The sequence below is a fragment of the Ammospiza nelsoni genome, chromosome 3 (assembly GCF_027579445.1).
Source record: "Ammospiza nelsoni isolate bAmmNel1 chromosome 3, bAmmNel1.pri, whole genome shotgun sequence".
NCBI classification, from domain to species: Eukaryota; Metazoa; Chordata; class Aves; order Passeriformes; family Passerellidae; genus Ammospiza; species Ammospiza nelsoni.
Window position 1 is genome coordinate 36,684,281 of NC_080635.1, and position 22,198 is coordinate 36,706,478.

Here is a 22,198-nt window from a genome sequence, read left to right on the forward strand (position 1 = left end):
GCCGGGATGGCCGGCGAGGGTGGGGATGGCCGGCGAGGGTGGGGACGGCCGCCTCAGGCCGGGATCGCCCCGGGCCGGGATTGCCTCGGGGCGGGAGCACCGCTGGAGCGGAGCCAGCGCGGGGTGGGCGGAGGTGGCGCGCATGCGCAGCCCCGCCCCTGCCCCGCCCCTCGCGGAGCGGCCCCTCGCCCCCGCCCCCCGGCGGGCCGCGGCCGCTCGGTTCCGCATCCGGCGCGGCTGTGTCACTTCCCGCTCACGCGGGCGCTCTCCCTTTCCCCCTCTCCCCGGACCCGGATGGTGACTGGCGGCGGCGGCTCCAGGGACTGTCAGTGAGCGGCTCTCCGCGGGCCTCTTGTCCTGAGGGCGGCGGCGGCGGCGGCCGCGAAGATGGCTGCGGCGGCCTCCTGCTCCTCGGCGGCGGCGGCGGCGGGGCCCGGTCCCGGTCCGGGCTCCTGCGAGTGGCTGCTGCTGCGGGACGGCTGCCTGCGCTGCGACGCCGACGGGCTCTGCAGCCTGTGCTACCACCCGGCGCTCAACGCCATCCTGGCCGTGACCGCGCGCGGCGCCATCAAAGTCATCGACGGCACCTCGGGGGCCACGCTGCAGGCGTCGGCGCTCGGCGGTGAGCGGGGAGCGGGAGCGGGGCCGCACGGCCGCCGAACAGGTGTCGGGGCAGCCTCGGGAGCGAGCGGCGGGGCTCGGCTCGGGCCCTGCTTGCCGGAGGATCCCCCCGGCCTATTGTCACCCCTTCTTTTTTTTGTGGCCTCAAGGGCCTCCGTGCCCAGGGAGGTGGTGGAGCCGCCGTCCCTGGAGATGTTTAAGGAGAGCCTGGACGCGGCACTCAGTGCCTTGGGCTCGTTGATGTGATGGTGTCAGCTCACAGGCTGGACCCGGTGAATCTCAGATGTCTTTTCCAACCAGAGCCTTTGGTTCTGTGTTCCTGCTCTTTGGGGCAGAGATCTCATGTAAACAGTGCCGAGGCCTTTTATTTCTGTAAGACATATTGGCATGGTTACTGAAAGATTAAGTAGGGATGGAAGGCTGCGATGTATAGGGTTGTATTTTTTAATTTTGCTTTTGCAGGTGTTGTTGTGGATCATTGTAACTTTGAACCTTCCAAAGATTAGAAGCAGCATGTTAGGCAGGACAGGCATAGTTCTAATTCTTATTGATACGTGGTACTGAAATAATTTATTTATTGAACCTTATTCTGCTTTTTAAAGAAGGCTTACTGCTTAAAAGTGCCATTTGTCCTATTTAAGCTCAGAATCCTTCTTGAAGTTGTTTGGTGATACGTTTTTGTATGTGTTTGAATAGTTCTTCAGGCTGTTGACTCTCTTGACTGTCTCTGGTGGTAGTAACCATATCCCTGCTATTATGTTCCGGAGGCATGACTGTGTACTGGCTTTGTAGAGGCTTAGCATCTCCATAACTATGAAGCAACTTTATTTGTTGACCATTAGTGTTTCTGCACTGTTAATAAACTAGCTCTGTAGAAAAAGACCTTAAATGCCATTACCAGCTTTTGTTCCTTGTTCATTAATGGCTTTTAAACTGTGGCACTTGTCAGAATATTGGCGTTGGGTGGTGGGTAGGGCTGTTTGTCTCCTTGTGAGTGCAGCCCTTGGAATAGAAAGATAGGCTTCTTACCAGTTGTGTGCATCCATGTTCAGGGTGCTGGATTGTAAGGTGCCTCCTTACAGCTGTGTGCTGCTAATAAGATGTTGCTTTGCTGCGTGGTGGTGGTGAAGGCTTGTTTGCTGCCAGAACGTGGTACAGTAATGCCAAGAACCGCATGGGAATGCCATAGCCTAGGCAATATGTATACTTTTACCTTGAAAACCAGTAACTGTATTGCAAATGTCAAACTGAAGAGAACAGGACAAAAATTGCTGATTTCCTTTTGTAGCTCAAAGTTGGTACATTGTATGTAAAGGTTAAGCATTTGGGGCACTTGAAAAAAAAAAGTTTTGTGGAATTATTAAGAAGGTGCCAGCTGCTTTTGTTGTCAGTTGCTTGCATGGAGAATGAGGCTCTTGTGTGGTGTTTCCTGCATTGTTCAGATTCAGATCACTCTGCTTCTATAATTCCCTTCTACCATGCTGTCTCCTAAACTGCTTTTTTTATTAATAACTTTGCTTCTTTTCTTCAAGCTATTGCAGGAATTTTAAAGTTGCTTTTAAGTTGTGGATGAAGAGGGCATAAATAGAGGACTTAATTTGTAATTGGCTGTCTGTGTAGGAGATGTTTAATTCTCAGATACAGAAAAGGAAGTGATCTGTAAATCAAAGTGATTCTACAATTTGCTATGATAGAATCCTTGCAAAGGATTTGACTCAGTATTCAAAATGCTAATGGAAATTCTCCCCAAAATAGTAACTATTTGAAAATAACATATTGCTTTGCTTCTGTTACGTACGTTCAATCATGTATACTTCCTTTAGTGTCAGTCTTCTCTGTGACAGCATGGCTGTAAAAGATGGGTTCTACTCCTCCTCACATCAAACAACAGAATTGCTTGCAATCTACCCAAATTTTATCTATGCAGTAGAGCTGATGATTTTATTACTGGGAAAAAAAATGATAACCTTTAGTTTGAAGAACTTTTAGATGAATTTTCTTATGGATTCAGACCGGCATGCTGGTCAGAAATCTGGTGCATCTCAGCAGTTGGTGTCTGTGGCGGCTATTAGCAATCCTGTTCACTCTTTTTCTCTCTCTCCTGCATCTTTGAGAAGAGGAGGAGAAGAGAATTTAGCTGCTCTCTGATGTCTGCCTGCACTGTACAGTGTGAGCTCTTTTAATGTAGGATAGTAGTAGCCGGGCACTCAGACCTGTAGACCAACTCTGTCCATGCTCCCTCCCCTGCCATAAATGACCGGTCAGAGGATATTGTTGCTTCAGGGACTTCTGGTACTATAACTAAAAATAGAGTCTCTAGGAATTAAACCTGCTTCTCCTGGGAGACTGCTTGTCCTCCTTGGTAATTGAGGCTGCAGGTCTTCTGCCTTGCCAAAAGATTTATGTTGGACAGAAATGCTGTTGCTTGTTACTCAAAGAAGAACAAAATGTAGCAGGCCTCTTTCTAGAAAGCAGAGCAAGGAAAAGATTCTCCTGTCAAGGCAGGATAGGGGAGGAAAGGAAACACCACCAAGCCTCAGTGTGTTTTGTATTTGCAGTCACAGTTCACTGCGGAAATATATATTAAGCTTTGAGCTCATTCTCTGTGAAAATACTGAACCTGTGGAATGCTGAATGTGGTAGAGCAGTGGAAGCTGCCTTGGAACAGAAATGCAGATTGCTCTTTGGTGTGGAAAAGAGCAAGGCAAAAGATTCACAGCCAGAAAACAGTCCAGTTCTAGATGGAGTCCAGACATTAGGATGTGGTCTGTGTGCTTTGGTTGCTCATGTGAACTTCATTGATCTAATGTATGTGGTGATCCAGGGACTGTTCTTCTGAGCCCAGTCTGTAGGAATTCAGTTTGGATTGTTAGACCATGCTGAATCTTCAGCAGCTCTGTCTCTTGAAAGTGTGTTATCATCTTTAATCTGTTTCCAGCATGAGCCCTGTAGGCCTGTTCAAAGGACCAGGTGATCATTTGCAACAGCCCAGAGCGTGGCAGTGCATAAAAGTAGGGGGAAAATCAGGCACCACTAACGTTAAGCTCTGTCTTACCTGGTCATAAGGTTGTCTTTTTTTTTCTGTCAAGACTGTTGCATGCACACTGCATTTCAGAGAACCAGACTGGAAGTGCAAGGACAATTCTTGTGATTTTTGATGTTCTGTGTTTCTGTTTATTTGCTTGTAGTGGTTAGTCAGGACTGGTTTTGAATTTGTCACGCAGGTCTATCAAGTGCTTTATTTTCCCTCTTAGACATTTAAATATTTCTGTGGTTTCAGTTTCAAGTTGAACACTGGTAGCCAAAAAAGCATAAATGAAGAAACTTCAAATACAGCGCTAGAGATGAGCTTTTTCCTTGGCCTCAGAAGAAGCAAACCAAAACAGCGAGACAAAAACCCCTGAAGAATCTAAACAAACTTCCAGATTAGTCTTGAGTGACTCTCTTAGTGTTCATAGAGGTGTTCAATTTATCAGTCCCTTCTATTTACAAATAAACAAAGAAAACTGCCTGAACTGGAAGAGTGCTATAACTCCCAGAGAAGCTTTAGTTTCTTATTCTTTAAAATAAGAAACTAAAAGTACCATCAGATGGACAGTGACCATCTTGAATGTTCCAGTAGGTATTTCTAGATTAATTTGATGTAGCAGTACCTTGTTTGCTAAAATGCACAGTGTTTTGTAGCTAAGGCCTTCTAAGTTACTCTAGAGACCCTAACAGGAATCAAAACGTAAACGTAGACTTCTGAACCTGTACAGGAAAGGATCTGTTCATGGTACACATACACCAGGTTCTGTAGGGGAAACAGAACTTCTGCCTTATCATCAGAGGCCCTCAAGGGCTGTTCCTCCATCAGAATTTAGAAGTAAATAGATCTCAGCCCAGGAGGCTTACCTGTGCCAGCAAGTTCAACTCCATTGCCTGTCAGCGTTCCCTTTTGGGAAGTCTTGTTTTCTTCAGCTGTCTAAATTGTGGTGCCTTGGAAATCTCTTAAGGGGTATCCAGATCTGTTTCTTTCTTTTCCATGTGATGCAGAAGGCAAAACAATTGGAAAATATTCTCTTTTGCTACTTGGAAGTCATAGAGGGAATTTACACTTAAAATAATATTAAGGGAGAAACTACTGGGATACTCTGTCATCCGATTCTACACTTGATCTATTTGAAGACACCATCAACAGTTTCAGCTGTTTGAAGCTCACTGGTAGTACTGCTCAAGTTCTCCTTCATTCCTCAAAATTTGGGCTAGTTTCTTTCATCTTTTTGTTTCTTGTATTCTTTTGTTCCATTATGAAACAAAGGTAATGATAATAATAATAATGAAGCCCCTTGGTCTTAACAGAGAATTTCTCATCATGTAGGGAATGTTGTCAAATCTAGTGATGTGCTACAGCCCACCTTGCATTTGAACATACTTGAGTGACTGCTAATCTGGGTGAAATGCTTTTTAAAGAGGTAATTTCATTTATGTATGTGATCTTAAGATCATTCATGAGGTGCCTTAAGCATTTGAGAAAACAGGATAGGAGAACTGTTAGATTTGAGTTCAGTGTTTTATACTGGCAGAGGCTCTAGACTACTGTGAGTTTCATTTGTCTGCAAGCTTAATCAGTGTGTCAGATATCCCTTACCTAGATATTCTTACTTACCTAGCATCTTGCCAAATTGTCAAAATGCTGTTAACTGGTATTTCCAGGCTCTGTTGAAACACATCTGGATTATCTTTTGCAGAAGCCAGAAGAGAGTAAGATTAGAGATCTTTTCTTTTCACATAGCTTTAAAGGGATGCTTGCATGTCCATGTTTCATGCAGGGATTCAGAAGTTCTAAGAGGCAGCAATGCAGGCATATGTTATGTTGCCAGGCATGATCACACAACATTTTTTCATTTTATTGACAGATCATTCATATCTGGACTGATGGATTCATGGCTGTCACTGCAACAGCAATGCAGTATTATTAAAGGTTGCAAAATGCTTTCATGTCAGATAATCAGAAAATTCCTAAATCTCTGCATATGGACTCTGAAAAAGGTTTTCTGCAGGAAGACAAATCCTGAAATGCTGCTTAGTGACTTGAGGAGGAAACACTGTGCTGAGATTTGTGTCAGGGATTTGAACTTTGACTGCCTGTCCTAATTGTCACACAGGTAGTTAAGGCATTTCTTGTTGATATGAAGGTTTCTCAGGGAAAAAAACTGACTTTCACTTCAGTGCTGATTATTGTCCAACTTTGGTCAAGACAGCTTTTAATACGCCCATATGATATGCTTCAGGTCAGCTCCCAGTGATGTTGTGTACTGTGTTGTGTAAGATGTAGAAGAAACTTGGCAAAAATATATCCTGACAGATAACTGATAGTTCAAATCCAGAGCATTATGGAAAAAAGCAGGTGTATCTCTGTTGGACTTTAGTAATGAAAGCATGGGGAAGGCTTTTACTCATTGCCCAGCCTAGTCATCTTTCAAGGCCTGATCTTTCACTATTCTGAACATGCTGCTGATCAGTGGTTTGGATCTAACACACTCTCTTGTCCTGTAGTTGGTCCTTCCTGGCAGCCCACCACAGTGTTAGCTGGCCCAGTAGAATCACTTTCTGAGGCTTTAGTTACATTGTTTATAACTATGTTTTTATGGTTGCTGTTGCACTGATATCTATAACTTAAGTGAAATAGAACATCTTAAATTTTATAAGATAGAGTGTAAGAAAAATCTGTCCTAGATGAAGATTCACCTTAATTATTTTTTAATAATGATTAGGTCTGATTCTTTGGTTTCAGGTTTTCTTTCCCAGTTACTTTCAAATCCCAAAACAAAGTTGTCCATCCTTGCTTTTACAAGCATTCTTTAATTTTCCCTGAACACTATGATGTATTTCAGAAATGCTTCTTGGGCTGCCTTGAAGATGGAGATGGGGCTTGCAATCATGTGGAGTCATGAGCAAATTTGAGTGTATCAGACTGTCCCAGGTCATGTTGTGAGATAGCTGTTTGCATGTTGTCTGTTCCAGTGGGATCGGTAGCTTTTCACAATTTTTAAAAAATTTGTAAATGAAAGATTTACACATGGGTTAGTTCATTTTCCTGATGGTTCTTAAGTGATGCCACAGTATTGCTTTCTGCTGTTAGAAAGCTGTCCTTTAAATAGTTAATGCTTTCTTAATTACACTGACTGCTTGCAGTCACCAGATGAGTGCCTCTCACTGAGTAGAAGTTTCAAGAAAGAACAGCTATTGGCCTGAGTTTTTTACTTGTGAAATACAGATGAATACTAACACTTGCAAGTGCTTTGCTGCCTTGTCTTTGGGACGAGTATCAGGATTTGTTAAGGACCCAGTGTACGCTGCTAGTGAAAAGATAGACAGGAGCACTGCAGAACATTTATTTTGTAGCTTCCTGTGCCTGTTGGGGAAAGAGCACTCCACAGATAAGGATGATAGTCAATAAACATTGTGCATAACAACAGTTTAGAAGTGTTAAGTTATGAAAATAATCTTGTCATAGCAGTATAAACACTATTATGTTTAAAATTTTCTTGAGCTATTTGCTAGGGCCATTCAGGGAGTATTGATAACTTTTTAATATGTAGCTTAAGAGGGAATTTGCTTAAGTTGTCTTGAAAATTGGTAGTGTTAATGAAAACATATCCAATGACAAGTGCTGGTTAATGAAGGCTCGCATAGCACACAGTCTGTCAGCAGTTCTTCAGTCCCCTGTACAGTCTGGGAAGGCAAAGCTGTTTGATCCACTGCACTTCCCTTCATTTGGCTGAGCATGAAGCACTCAGGATCTCATTGTTGCATTTGACAACTGTAGGAGAACAGTTTGGCAAACTTGTTTGCTGGGCAGTGGGATACAAAGATTCATGAATAACTCCGTCTTGAAAGGAAGAGCTGGGAGGGTGAAAGGTGGCACTGAGAACTATGATGGAGTGCCTGAATGACAGTGAGGAAAGGGTTAGGGAAGTAGGAAGCTGTGAAGCTGGCACTGAAGACTGGAAATAGTGTTTAATTGGAGGATAAGTAGGCAGTGTGGTTAATGTGGAGAAGTAGTGGGGTAGATTTAGCTGACCTGTCTTCTGCAGGATCCTAGATTTAAGTTGTCATGTAAATGATGATGTGTAACACTGCTTGTTAAACTTTTTTTGGTAGTGGATTTTTCCTGATCAGTTTTCTATAGCTTTTGTGAGTCAGAAGTCACAAGACCAGCATTTTTCAACAAATAATCTCAGGTTCACTCCCCATAATGGGAAAGGAAAAGTCCTTATTCTGAACCTGTGGAGGACCTGGCTTGCCAATGCCTACAGAAGGCACCTGGCAAGGCCAGACTCAGGGACTTTCCTGAATGTCCCTCTTCAGTGACAGAACTCAGGTTTAATTTATGTGATCACCATGTTCAAATATTATGTTGCAAATAAGTGTTTTAAATGTACAAGGCCTTTTAATTTTGCAGACTTCTCTGAAGAGCTTGAAAAAGCATCGTAAGGGATAGTTTCACTTTTAAATATGAATTATATGTGTATGAATCTAGTCTGTTCTACTTCAGCTTCCCTGTGTAGAAGTAGTTACTAGGAGAATATGAGAATGCATTTAATAAACTTGAAATACTCATAAGAATTTAGTGGCATTGTAGCCTGGTGTACTGGGGTCTGAACTAATTCATAATGCCAGAAGGAGATCTTGTGCTAGGAGTATGAAATGCCAGCTAAATGCTCAGTTGTTACTGTATAAGCAAATGCTAGAGAAGTTGTCAAGAACTCTTCTGACTGTATATACATATACAGCCTTTATCAATGGCTGTATGTGTGCTGTATTTCCATCTCAAAAAGAGTGTGACAGAACTAGAAAATTAAGGTGTGGAATGGTTTATATATGTGAAACAAATGGTTTATGTATGTGAAACAGTATTCAGTCTGAAAAAGATGATGGGGATGATTTGGAATGGGGAGTTGAGAGAGTGAGAGCATGAAAAATGAAAATTGGGAGTTGATTATTCAAGTACAGGAGATGAGGGCATCAAAAGAAATAACTATGAGAAATAGTAAAATATGGAGCTCCTGGCTACAGGGCATTGTGGATGCTGATTGTTTGTGGAATTACAACAGTGTTGGACAAAGTGGTAGAGGAAAAGCCTGTGTAAGGTCATTGTAATAATCAAAATCCCTTTTGGGTCAGAAGGTCCCTAAGCACAAGCAGGCTCAGGCTGAGAGTGTTGCAGGAAAGAACCATTGTGTAGATTACCTTCTTAAATTTGTCACTAACCGCTTGGTTTAGACTGCTGTCTTGGGCAAAATATGGGGTTATGAGCATTTCCTCTGATCCACTATGCCTGCTTCTCTGGTCAGTACAGTTTTTTGAAAGTAATGTCCAAACGAGAAAGGTAGTAACTCAGCAGTCTTAAATAGCTTTTGAGCTACTGCTTCAGTAATGGAAGACTGCTGTTAAATTTTCTGCTAAACCTCTTTTTCTGCGGATTAAAAAAGCCCAGTTATCTTAGTCTTTCCCCACATGTTGTATTCTCCAGCCCTCTAACTTCTTAGTACCCCCTGCATGGGACTGTCACATGTGTGCTGATACCTCAGATGGAGGAGCAAAGATGGAACTGATATTCTGGATGTGGGCTTATTGCTGCTTAGAGGAGAGTGATCTTTTCCTGTGCTTCTCTCTATGGTAACAGTTTGTTGCTGAGAGGATGCACTGCTGCCTCTTGTTCAGCCTGTCCATCAGGATCCCCAAGTTCTTTCTGTTGGGTTGCCATTCAGACAATTAGTCCCCAGCTTCTCTTGATGTATGGGGTTATATCCCATTCTGGGTGTAAGACCTTGCATTTGTCTTCACTCAACATCAGGAGATGTGTGTCAAACTTTTCCTCTGTCTGGCATCCTCATAAAAGGCAGCCCTGCCATTTAATGCATCAGTTGCCCTCAGTCATCTCCCACTGGTGTCATCCCCAGTCTAAATAAAGGTGCAGCATGTCCCACCATCCAAGCCATTGGTGAAGGCAGTGAACCATATATCAGGCTTTGTTGAGTGCCACTCATAACTGGGTAGGTGTTGTATCCTTAACTACTGACTTTGCACATGACAGTGTAGCCAGGTTTTCACTTGCCTTATAACCCACCCATCTGCTTTTGAGAACTTGCTGCTTCTCCCAGCGTGATGTCTTGGAATCTTCTTACAGTATTGGAGCTTGGAAGGGTGAGAAGCTAAATCATTTCCTGCCAAACAATCTTGGGAGTTCAAAAAGTGCCGTATGTGGAGATGTTTTCTCCTGTCACAGAGGCTGCAGGATACATAATGGGTGAACTCAGATGCCACTTTAGGGACCAAAAGAGGAATTGGTAGTAAAATTTCATCTGGCAAAGTTTCTTTGTTGTGAAATGCTGCGATGGGCCTAGCGCTTGAAGAACGGGAACTTCCTGTTACTGAGCTGTGAAGTGTTCCTTGCCCATGTCTGGTTGTGGGTGGAAGCTGTGTAATCTGTCTGCACCCTTTGAAAGAAAACTTGCCGGAAATTTTTTCATCGTTTTTGACTTCAAGAAAAATTTTGAAGAAGAATGTGCCCTCAGTGAGGTGTTTGCAGAAGAACTGCAGAGGATTACTTTCTTACAGTTTACTGGGGCTTACAGGAAGGATTCTAGAATACCTTGTGAAATCATTCCTCATTTTTTCTTGGGATAATGGTGTAAGGCTGTGAGAGTAGTTTTGTTCTGTACCTGCAAGTGATGCCAGTGGTATCAGATACATGGAGATGTGAAACCACACGAAGAGCATGGGCACAAGGAGCTCAGGAACATCCTCCTGCTGATTCACTCTCATTTTGAGTCTGTACAGTGGGAGAGGACTCTATGCCTGCAAAGCGAGTGAGATATGAGCTGTCTTGATCTCAGTGGGGTTTTGTTTATGTTCTGAAACCTTTTAAGTGTTAGTGTTAGCTTCTCTTAGTAATTGCTTGAGCAGACACATCTAGTTAATATTCATGTGGCAGTCTCCAGTGCTTTGGCCCAGATAACACATCTTCCTGTTAATAAGGATTATTAAAACCAGCTATCATATAATGAAACTGAGACTGAAGCAACTCTGTTGTGCTTGTTGCTGAAGGAAAAGATAAACTTTAGATCACGTCTTGTTTTTTATTAATTAAATCCAGTTTTGCAAATAAGTGAGTTTGAAGGCACTTTGTGATGTGAATCTGGGTATTCATCTCCTTCAGCATTCTTGCTGTTTAGAGAACATTTTAAATTTTCTTTCCTGCTTCAGCTCTAGTGTGTTTTTTCTTTATTAAATAATTTTGGACAGCTCTTCCAGCTGATGTGGCAGATGAAGGTATGTGCATATAGTGAAATCTAAAAGAAAATGTTGTTTGTATATACCTAGAACCTGAACTTGTGTTCCTCTAATAGCTTCCTTTCTGTCCTTTCCTAAAGTTTGAGAATGTTTCTGTTTTGGGGAAAGGAGAGGTTCATGGAGTGCCTTTGTGATGACAGCAGACTGCTTTGCTGAGGTGATGTTCAGTGCAAACAAGGGGTTGGGCCTGGACCTGGCAGAGAAAACTACAGTGCCAAATATCCACAGGGGATGTACATGAGGAAGAGAAGAGGAGGAATGAGGGAGGATCTATAACTGATAAATTCAGTAATTATGAGCAGTCATGGCCTGATTTGGCCAGCCATTAGACATCTTCTCATTATGGTGTTCCCAGCTGTTCATAACCACCATGTCTTTGTTTCATTTGGGAGCCACTGATGTGAAATAATTTGGAGGCAACTTTTATTTTTAGACGCGACTTAGAGGTTTGCTCTTTATGCTCTTTTGTTTGAACCCTTTGCAGCTCATCCAAAGTTGTGATTTTCTGTAGTATTAGTTCCAAATAGATTCCTGCAAATATGGCAAGTTAAGACAGCAAGTTGAACTTTAGGACAGGATTTTCCTTTTTTTTAAATTTTATTTCTATTGTCCTCAAATTGCAAATGTTCTGGTATGCTTGCCTTGGCAGATGTGTTGCTTAGCTAGTATGTAATTGGGTGTTATACTTGCTGACTTTTGTCGATTTTATGATTACATGAAGTGGTAGCAGTAAGAAAGGCACTTGCTTTGTAACAAATGAGGGCAAGTGATACTTAAGGTTTTCTTAATCCCAGGTACATGAAAAATGTGTGAGAAGTAGCTGAGTGAGGTTCTAGCAGGAAGTGTTTTTGTCTCAGATGGAAAGAATAGTTTTGCTGTTCGCTAACCTGGCCTTTTCTTGAGTTTTGGATTCATTTTAAGTAGCTTGATGCTTGAATCTTATGGTACAAGATCAATGGAATAGGTAGGGCTTTTGATCTCCTGAAACTTCATTTATTATTTTTTCCATGCTTGCAAGTATTTTGAAATGGGTACTGAGATATTGTTTGGATATTTTAACTTAAATGGCAGATGCCATTAGTGACCAGATTGGCAATTATTAATGGCAGATGCAATTAAATGCCAGAAACTGGTATTGCTGCACATAATGTATCTCTTCTACTGGGCTGATGGGATTTCTGTTTCTCCAAAAATGTTACTTCTTTATTTAAAGACCTGGTGACATTCATAGATCAAAGCTATGAACTCTGAACATTTAGATACTTGATTGGATACTTGATTCCATAAGGGTCTTAGCCTTATGGAATCAGTGCTATGATGCGTGTGTTTACCACTCTCACTTTATAGCTGCAGGTAAGTGTTAGTTTCCTTCAATTTAGAAATTATTTCTAAGCTTTTTTTGCTCTGTATTGGGATCTTCTTGTCAAGAGAATTACTCACTTTGATATGTTTTAATACTATTCCTGGCTAGCAGTTTTCTAGGTGAATTAACTTTTTCCAATATCACAGAAGATAAAGGTGTTACTGCCAGCATTTATCTCTTCATGATGGTGGCCAAGCATATACATGTGACAGCCACTTCTCTTAAGCTCTGTAGCTTTGAGGCTGAATCTGTCTTTAGCAGAGAGATGGAGACAAACTTTTTCATTGTTCTATTTCTTGAAAGGCAAGGCTAATTCTCTAATTGGTTTGGTTCATCTTAATGCCCCTAGGCAAGGGGGCATGCCAGATGCTGCTTAGACTGTTACGAGTTCTCCAGACCAGTTTGTTTTCTGTAATACTCCCATGGGTCAGATTGCGATCACAGGAAATTGCTGGTCTCTGTTCTCTGTTGTTTGAAACAAAGAAGGTGAAGGTGAAATGTTCCTGTTCTCAGGTTCTTAATTTCTGCAATCTGATGTTTGTTTGGTTTTATTTTAAGTTTTTAGGTTGCTAGTTCTAATGTTGTGATAGATGTCATATCACAGTAATATGCTATTGGATTTGCACTTCTGGCATGCTAGCAGCCTGCCAGGTTTCCTTGTAGGAACTGACAAAAGGTTTAATGACTTTGTGAGTTGTTTTGTTTTTAATCCTAGGCAGATAGGCTGGAGATATTGGGAGAAGCTATGATTCACTTGTGCCAAGACTGAAAAGCAAAATCATTAGAAACTTAGAATGACTGCTTTTCTCCTACCACACAAAATAAATTACAGCTAAAGCAATGGGGGCTAAAATGAGAGTAACAGTTGGGTTTTGATGATCTAGCTTAAATAATCTAGTGATTTTACATGAAACTTTTTAGCTGTGGTTTGTGAAGGTGCAGATCACTATTGCCAGTAAACTGAGACTGGACAGGCTGGACATAATGTTAGAGGGGCACCAGTATGTTTTTCAATGGGTATCGGCAGAGTCCTTTAGCACATTGTAAAATATTGATCCTGAGTTAAAAAGAACACTTCTGACAATGCTTTAGGATGATTTAACTTTTCTAGGCATAACTTGTAGGTTACTACTTCTGTAGCAGTGACTTCTACATTTGTTGGTTTCCTGGTTCTTAATCTGTTATTACAATAGTATGGTCAGCCATATGTGGACTATGTTACACTATGTGACTAGTTTTAGAATTATCTGGAAATGTGTTTTGTGAACTTTTAAATTTAAGCTCCTATTTGCAAAAAAGCTTCTCAGCAACTCAGAGGCTATTTAGTGTAAGTTACAGAATGTGTTTCTCTGAGTTTTGGAAAAATATTAAATATTGATTGAACAATTTCCTTGAAGTTCCATCGACTTAGGCTAAGGGAGCCTGTTTTGGTTTATGTACTTCAATAAAATAAATACAATAAAATAAATAAAATAAAAACAGCAACTGTAAATAACTTTCTAGAGATAATTTGGCCAATCTTTCTGTCAATACAACAAACCAGAATATTAGCCAGCACACAACAAAAAATCACAGCTGGAAGACAATATATTTTTTTGTTCTGTAGTTATAACTTATTTTGTTTTGCAGTGGAGCAGAAATACTATGTTATCTGCCTCATTAGTTATCTTCATTGGCTTCTAAAGATTTGGACCATTTACTCAGAGGGTATTAGCTGTTTGCTGCTTTCGACATGAGATTTCATTAACACTACAGAATTGATAAAGTAAGAATGGTCTAGCCTGGAAAGCCTCAATGTCTGGGGCTCCTACAGACTGCAGAACTGCTAGGCACAGGGCATGAGCACACTCCTGTGCTTGACAGGAAATAAGGAAAGTGCAAAAGAAAGTGTTCATGGTGTTGGCATGGCTCATCTAGAAAGGATGAGCTGCTTTTCCCATTTTCTCTGGGAGGGGGAAGGAGGAGAGAAGTGATGTGTTAAAGAAAGTGTCCTGTAGTGATCCATCCCTTGGATCACTCTGGATAGTCTGCAAACATCATCAGAATCCACTGAGGTTTCTAGTTTAGTGCATCAGATACTGTTCAGTTTATTTGCATAATAGTTTCCAGTACATTGTTGAAACTTTTAAAAATATTAAAACTTGTATTTGAATTTTTGACAAAGCTTATTTTCCTGTAGAACGTTTTACTTCCTTGCCTGCAGCTGTGTTGGTTGTAGAAAGTTTTGTGTGAGGAACTCCAGTGTATTGGCAAAAACACAGTGTGAAATTAGTTGATTTACCATTCAGAGAACTCTGTTTTGCTGAGCAAGGACCAAAGACTTCACAGCTATCAAGTGATTCCGAACTCTTCAGGTGTTTCTGACTGCTGTATCAATGATTACAATTGCAGTATACTTACTGCAGGCAAAGGCCTATCTCCTTTGTTTTGTGAGTGTGAGTCATTGTTTCCGAAATCTTGGTGAGAAGGGCAGCTGACAACTGTTCTTTACCTGCATTTTCAAAGAGAGGATACCACAAATGTCATGTGGTCAGATTCATGTGCCCTGGATTTCCAGAAGTTTTAATTTCCATTTAACTCTTATCAAAGTGTGAAGATGACAGAGTCATGTAGCTGTCCTTATCTGGATGTTTTACTGTATGCTAGTAACCAAAATGGTGATTTTTTAATTATTTATAATAAAAACAGTATCCAGCGTCTGAGGAAAGAGGAGAACATGGACAGGACTTGATTAATGCAAAATTTGATGAAACTCCTATTTCTGTGTGACAGGAAGACATCTCTGTTGACGATGCAGCATTTTCAGCTGCCATTGGAGCATGTGTCCATGTATTTATAACGTACACACAATCTGCTTCTGGAGTGGCAGCTTACTCTGTCTGTGATAGAAAGCAGTTTGCCTTCTATGCAGGTAGCATTTCACATGGATTGCATTCAGTTCTGCAGTCTATCCAGCTTTAGGCACGTAATAGTGTGAGTAACATTAAACATTTTAGGGGTTAATATCCATTGCCACAGCCTTTCCTTATTTATCTGGTGGCAGTCTTCCTCTGCCTTCACCAAACTTCTCAGACCTGTTACTAACATCACGTGTGCAGCACTGAGCACAAATGAGCTGTTGTAGTGTTTCAAGGAACACACACCACGTTGGTACGTGTTACATGCTGTACTTAGTTTTGAGAAGTGTTGTTTTGCTTGATGAAGTGTTGTTAGTAAGCCTTAATGGTAATTTAACAATTTTGTCTCAGTGTTCATTCTGGTTTGTGCATTTTTGTTCTTATTATTGATTGTCAGCTAGTATCAAGTTTAAACACTAGGCATTAAGATTGAAAACTCTAGCTGAGGCCTCCTGGTAGGAGGAGGATTTAAATTAATTGCTTCCACTGTAGGAATAAAATGGTTATTGATGGGATGTATAGATTTTGGTAGTTTGTTTTTTAATGTAGGAAATATAAAAGCTTGGTGAAAATTGTGGTTGCTAAAATGTTTTGATCATCTCAAGAAGTAAAGATTTTGCCAAAGTTTTACATTTCTTTCCTAAACAGAAATTAGAGGTCTTTTCTATCAAAGCATTTTTCTAATTAGATCTTGCATTTTATCTTTCCTTTCTAGCTAAACCAGGTGGACGGGTGAAATGTCAGTATATTTCTGCTGTGGATAAAGTGATCTTTGTGGACGATTATGCAGTAGGATGTAGGAAAGATCTCAATGGCATCTTGCTGTTAGACACAGCTCTGCAAACGCCTGTTTCAAAACAAGATGACGTGGTTCAGCTTGAATTGCCGGTTACAGAGGTAAGATGGGGGGGGGGAATGAAAAGAGGTATGTAAATAACTCTGTCAGAAATACTGAAACCAGACATTTGACTCTGAGTTTCTCGGGTGATATTTACACCATGTAATGGAAAAGTTTCTTAGTTATTAGCTGTCATAGGGCCACAGCCTTTCACAGTTTCCTGTATCTCAAACAAATAAGAGCATGCCCCAAGACCACATTATTTCAGAAGAAAGAACTTTTTAGTGACCAGAGATAAGGACTCATTTCCCCACCTTTGTTGTTGCTTGTGTATGGAGTCTATCTGCACTTCTGGGAGTCATTCTGGCCTGTTAGGTCATTCTGGCCTGATTGGTTGTTACAGTCTTTCAGAAAAAGAAAGATGAAATCAGGTAACACAGTGTTCTGTCATGTGAAGAATTAGAGCTGGAATCTTAAGTTTTCTAGCAAGGTCAGCTGGCCTAACAAAAGATTTTTTCTGTGCAAACCTGGCTTCCCTTTTATGTTTGGATCAGGTGTAGCACAGTACTTCGTGGTTTGGGCATTTAGTGAAACTAATGTAGACATTTCTGCTTAGAGTATAGTACTTAGGATTTTGTTGCATTTGTTTATCCTCAGCATTGATGTACATTATTTGTGTTATGAATCAAGAATGTATGTTATATCTGAGGTTTTTAACTATGTGACTTGAGTAGGAGTACAGCAATAAAATGTTTCATAGAGGTCTCTGCAGAGAGCTTTCCAGGTTCCTGATGCCTGCTGCCCACTGGCATCGCTTTTGTACCCTTTGTGGGTTACTAAAGAATCTTGGTATGTGTGGCTGAGTGTGAAGAAAGTGTCAGAGGTCAGGATTTCCTTTCATAAGATCTGCTGTGACAGTTTTGCAGTCTCACAGGGTTCAATACAATCTATAAGTTTGTGTTAGTTTTTGGCACAGAGATTCTTTGGTTCTAAAGAGTTTATAGACCCTTTTTTACAGCACTTCTCTGTTAAGATCCTTCCTGTAGAAAAAGAAATGTGGAGTTCAGTAGGAGTAGCTTTGGGAGTTTGATCACTAGATCAGTGAGGAAGGAGGCAAAACAGTATCAGTCTCAAGTTCTTTCAATTTTAAAGAGGTGGTAACCCAGACCTTGGAAAAACTTAGTAAATACTAAGCAAATATCATACAAACACATCTGTCCACCTCTTTCATCATAGAAAGGTCAAGAACTTTCATCCAAGGAGGGGTATTTAGTGGGGTTTTTTTTTGTCTCTAGAACTTTTCTGCAAATTTTTGCACTTAAGTAGTTTGATCTGCTGGTAGTGCAGTGCACCTTTATGCATTTCTAATTGTCAGCATTAACAAGTTATGAAGCCATCTCTGTGCTGTTTTGAATTGGCCGTAGAACACTGAAATTGAGGAACTTCCACAGTCTATCTGTTATTCTTCTGATACAACCTTGGCTCAGGGGCTGGTTTGCCTTATTTCAGTCTTTCTTCCCCTGAACTTCCCAAGGACATAACTAAGGGCCTTTTGGTTCGTGCTGTTTCAAGCAGTTCGTGGTTGTTTAAAGGACTGGCTGACCATTGTCCTTGGGAAATATTTTCCTGTATTTTTAACTTGAAAGAATTCCTGTAATGTTTTTCAGATGTTAACTCACCTAACAGCAGATTTAGAATACTCTGTGCCTTGCACAACAAGCATTCCTTTAAACCTTACCTGTCAACATGAAGTTAGCAGACAGAGGGATAAGCTGGAAACAGATGAGACTTGGAAGAAAATGTCTGTAAATGGACGATTATAGCATTCTTTTCTAGCTGCATTATTTCTGAGTTTCAAGAACTAACTTCTAAACTGGCCTGGGTTTTTCTTTGCTTCATTTTTCAGCTTTGCTGTATTAGCATTGTAAGTAACTTAGCTCCAATTGTATTGCAGTGTGGTTGTTCTCATTATTATCTACCTTTTTGAAGGTACAAAGCTACTCAGAAAATGGCAAGACTTTTGTTCTTGCTGTCACTATTTGTCATTAAAGCTAAATGAATCCTTTTGAAGAGAAAGCATTGGGCAATAGATGTTTCTTTAATAGATCTTGTTTTAACTTTTATGACTGACTTTTTTTAACATTTGGTAATATTGCCCTTGAGAGAATTTGTAGTAATTACTGTTACTATTGCTGAAGTTTATCTGTGGGTTGGCCTGTGATGTAAAATTTGGAACATCATACTCAGGTCTGGAATGGCAATTATGCTGATATAATATATGATAAAGTAGGATCTGGCAAAAGACATTTCCGAGAGCAATGAAACAGGCATAATTCCTGTTGTAGTTACTCAGTGTGGATGCTAACTTTGCTTGCACATCTGCATTTTAGGCTCAGCAGCTGTTATCTGCTTGCATAGAAAAAGTAGATGTTTCTAGCACAGAGGGATATGATTTGTTCATCACACAACTGAAGGATGGCTTAAAAAATACCTCACATGAAACAGCAGCAAATCATAAAGTTGCAAAGGTAAGAATTTGTACTGTCTAACATGGATTCCCAAGTCTAGTTTGTGTGTCTACCATTGAAACATGCAAAATCCGTGACTCAGTGTGGTGGATTTTGTTTGAAGACAATGGAATATATTATCTGTTCCTTAGTTTTATGTGTGAAGCTTCACTTGGTAAGAGAAGAAACAAGATTAGTTTCTTGCTGATAAACTCAAGTAATAAACCCAACTGAGCTTAAAATTTGAGGTTACTTTCCTTGTGTTATGTTCGTGTTGCTTTTGTGTGTCTGTTGTTGTATTTCTTGATACCACATGTGTTGGGTTTTGGTTTTGACACTCTTCTGATCTGTTTGTTGTTAAGATTTTCAAATTCTAAAACATAGACACTTTTTTCCTTATTTAGTGGGCAACGGTTACGTTCCACCTTCCTCATCATGTTTTGAAGTCTGTCGCCAGTGCCATTGTAAATGAACTCAAGAAGATAAATCAAAATATTGCTGCCTTACCTGTAGCATCCTCTGTGATGGATAGGTTATCTTACCTCTTACCCAGCGCACGACCAGAGCTCGGTGTGGGACCTGGCCGATCTGTGGACAGGTATATTAATGCAAAATAAGTGATGAATTTGACCCCTTAGTTGTATCAGGATAAGCTCCTAGATGACTTTAACTTAGTTAAAGAGTTAGTCCTATGCTGTACTTCGTTGCTCTTACACATACAGCTAATAAACTGTTTAATGTGTGCTGTGCCATACATATTACTGAATTTAGGAAAGCCTTAATGGACACCACAAGACTGTCTGGGTTTCAGCTTTAATGCAAATCAAATTTACTTTGCTCTTAATCCCAACATACACTTTTAGAAAGGTAAGAATTGAAGCCTTAAATACATACTTCATTGTATCCTGAAGTCAACTGCTTTTCCTTCATACAAGAAAGAGTCATTATTATGTTTTATGGTTTAGAAGTTTAGGAAGTTACCTTTGCAGACCATATATATGCTACTTCTGAACTCTCTAGTCAACTGCAACATGTGTAGGATAAGAGAACACTTTATCTCAGATTGCTGCTTCATCTATTTCTATCAAATTGGTAATGTATACACGAGCATTATTTTAACCTTCATAAGCTGAGACTAGTTAGAATAGTGGTAAATCTTCTAAGTTTATAAATTTTTCTTTCTTGAAAGTGTCTGTACAAATACTCTTTTGCATTTGTATTATCATTTCTTACATCTCAAATAATTTAATGGATTTGATTTCATCTCTTAGCTTTCCTTTCCCAAGCCTTCAGGTCTACCTATACCTCACCACATTGTATTTTGATTAGAGCTGTCCCAAGATCTGTCTCTTGAGCTGGTAAAATGTCAAGTTAAGATAGCTCTTATGTGAGTGTTGCTAGAATAGATTACTTCCTTGGCAGGAAATGTTTAATATTTCCATTCTCTTACAAGACAGCAAAAATCTCCTGAAACTGAGAAGCAGAAACAGAAATAAGGCACATTTCCCTCTAACAGCCCTAGTTCTGGGAGAACAAAACTCTGTCAAGGGAAAAGGAAAACTGATACTCATTTCTCATGTGCTGTTGCAAATGGGAGACATGCATTGAGTGAAGGTGGAAAAGAGAGGAACTTCTTCGCTGTCTTACCTAAGTTGCAGAGGGGTTCATATTTTGGGACTTAGTAGTTTAAAATTTGTGAGTGTTACAGTATGTAGTGAGTGGTGACTGGGAAGGAGGGTTGTGTCATCTATTTAGTTAAGCCTAAAATATCACTTTAGAGAATTTTTAAATATGTAAATTTATAAGTGTTTAACTAAGAACCCCAAATTTTTACAGTAGTTGTCATGTTTAAGAAAATCCAGCTCTCTTGCACTCTGTTGGGCTAGCTTCTCCACCTGCCTTCGATGCAGAATAGCTTTGGGTATCTGATGCTTTTCTCTGCAGGTAGATCAAATGGGCTACCTGGAAGCTTATTTTCTTAATCCTGCTCCTAAGGTCCAGAGGTTGTTGTGTGGCTTTTAGTTTTTTGCTGGGGTTGTACTTTAAGCACCCAGGTGAGGGAGGTTTGTAATTTTCCTGTAATAGTTAATTATAATTTTATGTGTAAGTTATAGGTAACTATTTATGCTATTTTTAATGGTTACTAAAGGACTGAAAGTCTTATAAATACTTTGGGTTTTTAATTTTAAGTGGCAATTTTGGGTCATGTAGGGTTTTTCACCTTTCTAGGTCTTTGATGTATAGTGAAGCTAACAGACGGGAGACATTCACTTCATGGCCTCATGTGGGTTATCGGTGGGCACAGCCAGATCCTATGGCTCAAGCTGGGTTCTATCACCAGGTAAGAGATTTAGTTGTTCTTAGTATTTTTTCCCCAGGTGGGAGGTCAGGGGAAAAAAAGTGGTGATGTTTTCTAGTAGGGCTTTTTTTCTTATTTTATATAACAAGTAAAGCAAAAAAGCAATAAGCTTGGCACTGGAGTTCTCTAAACATACTTTCCTGGTAGGACTTTGTTGTATCAAACAGAGGTCCTAGATCACATTAAATTGTTAGGCTCAGTGAATAAATACAACCTCAATGTTTTATTCCACTACTTTTGCTTATTTCCATTTTTCATTCCTTGAAATTATTCCTGATTTTAAAAAATATTTATAATATGGATTTAGGTAATGATTGCTGGGCAGTGCCTAGCCTTTGACAGCAATATTGTCTGTTTCATTCTGTCAGCTGTAAAGGGTGATAGGTGGATGAAGTTTTTGGATGATTTCTTAAACTTGCACAGAAGGAAAAATGCAGGGAATTCATATGTTGGAATTGCATCTGCATATTCCCAAGCATATCTTGAAATGAGATCATGAAAATGCTAAATTTTAAGAGAATGGAAATTTTGATTGCTTTTCCTCAGTTACTTCAGCTAGTAACAACTGTTCTTTGCAGAGGAGTGGTAGAGAATACTTTATGTCCTAAGAGATTGGTAGGAATATCTTTTAACCCATGTTTATCCAAGCATGTTTTCTGCTGCAGTTCTAAATTTTTTGAACCTTGTGAACTTTTGCCAAAGAAAAAAATGTAATTTCTGTTCTTTGTCTGTGGTTTGCATCCAATTACTTGCATGAATGTTAGTTCTTGATCTCTTCTACAGTAATGTGTATTCTTTTTTTAATGTGAAATGCTGCCACTTTGTAGTATATAATTTGTGGCCTTTTATATGTTCGGTGTGATGCTTTAGTATGTCACTAGAGGGAAAGAAGTTGATCACCTAGTTAAAAGTGTTTTGTAGTACATAGCTATATAAATTTCAAGTGCTTCTTCCTATTTTCATAGCCTGCTTCATCAGGAGATGACAGAGCCATGTGCTTTACCTGTAGTGTGTGCTTGGTGTGCTGGGAGCCTACAGATGAACCTTGGTAAGGTTAATGATGTGTGAAGTACACCTAATTTTGTGCTGAAGAGGTTAGAAATCTTCAAAGGACAAAAATCAACATTTCTCAAAATGATTCCATGGAACAAGTCACAAAAAGATTTGATGTACAATGTCAAATTTCTGTGTAATACTAAAAGAAAAAAATGTAGTTGGTTTTATATCTTAATTCTGATTTGCTGTTTCATTTCAAATTGCTCCTGGAGAGTT

At 40.1% G+C, this 22,198-nt stretch overlaps 1 protein-coding gene across 1 annotated transcript in view; it reads left to right on the forward strand.

Annotated features, from left to right (window-relative positions):
* The first annotated feature begins 372 nt into the window (after positions 1-372).
* BIRC6 (baculoviral IAP repeat containing 6) overlaps positions 373-22,198 on the forward strand; it is a 177,975-nt gene continuing 156,149 nt past the window's right edge. Inside the window, exons 1-6 of the mRNA XM_059467370.1 lie at positions 373-622; positions 15,938-16,119; positions 18,451-18,588; positions 18,972-19,165; positions 20,797-20,908; positions 21,892-21,974. Coding sequence (XP_059323353.1) covers positions 388-622; positions 15,938-16,119; positions 18,451-18,588; positions 18,972-19,165; positions 20,797-20,908; positions 21,892-21,974 — 944 coding nt within the window. The 5' untranslated portion in view covers positions 373-387. The remainder of the gene's footprint in view (positions 623-15,937; positions 16,120-18,450; positions 18,589-18,971; positions 19,166-20,796; positions 20,909-21,891; positions 21,975-22,198) is intronic.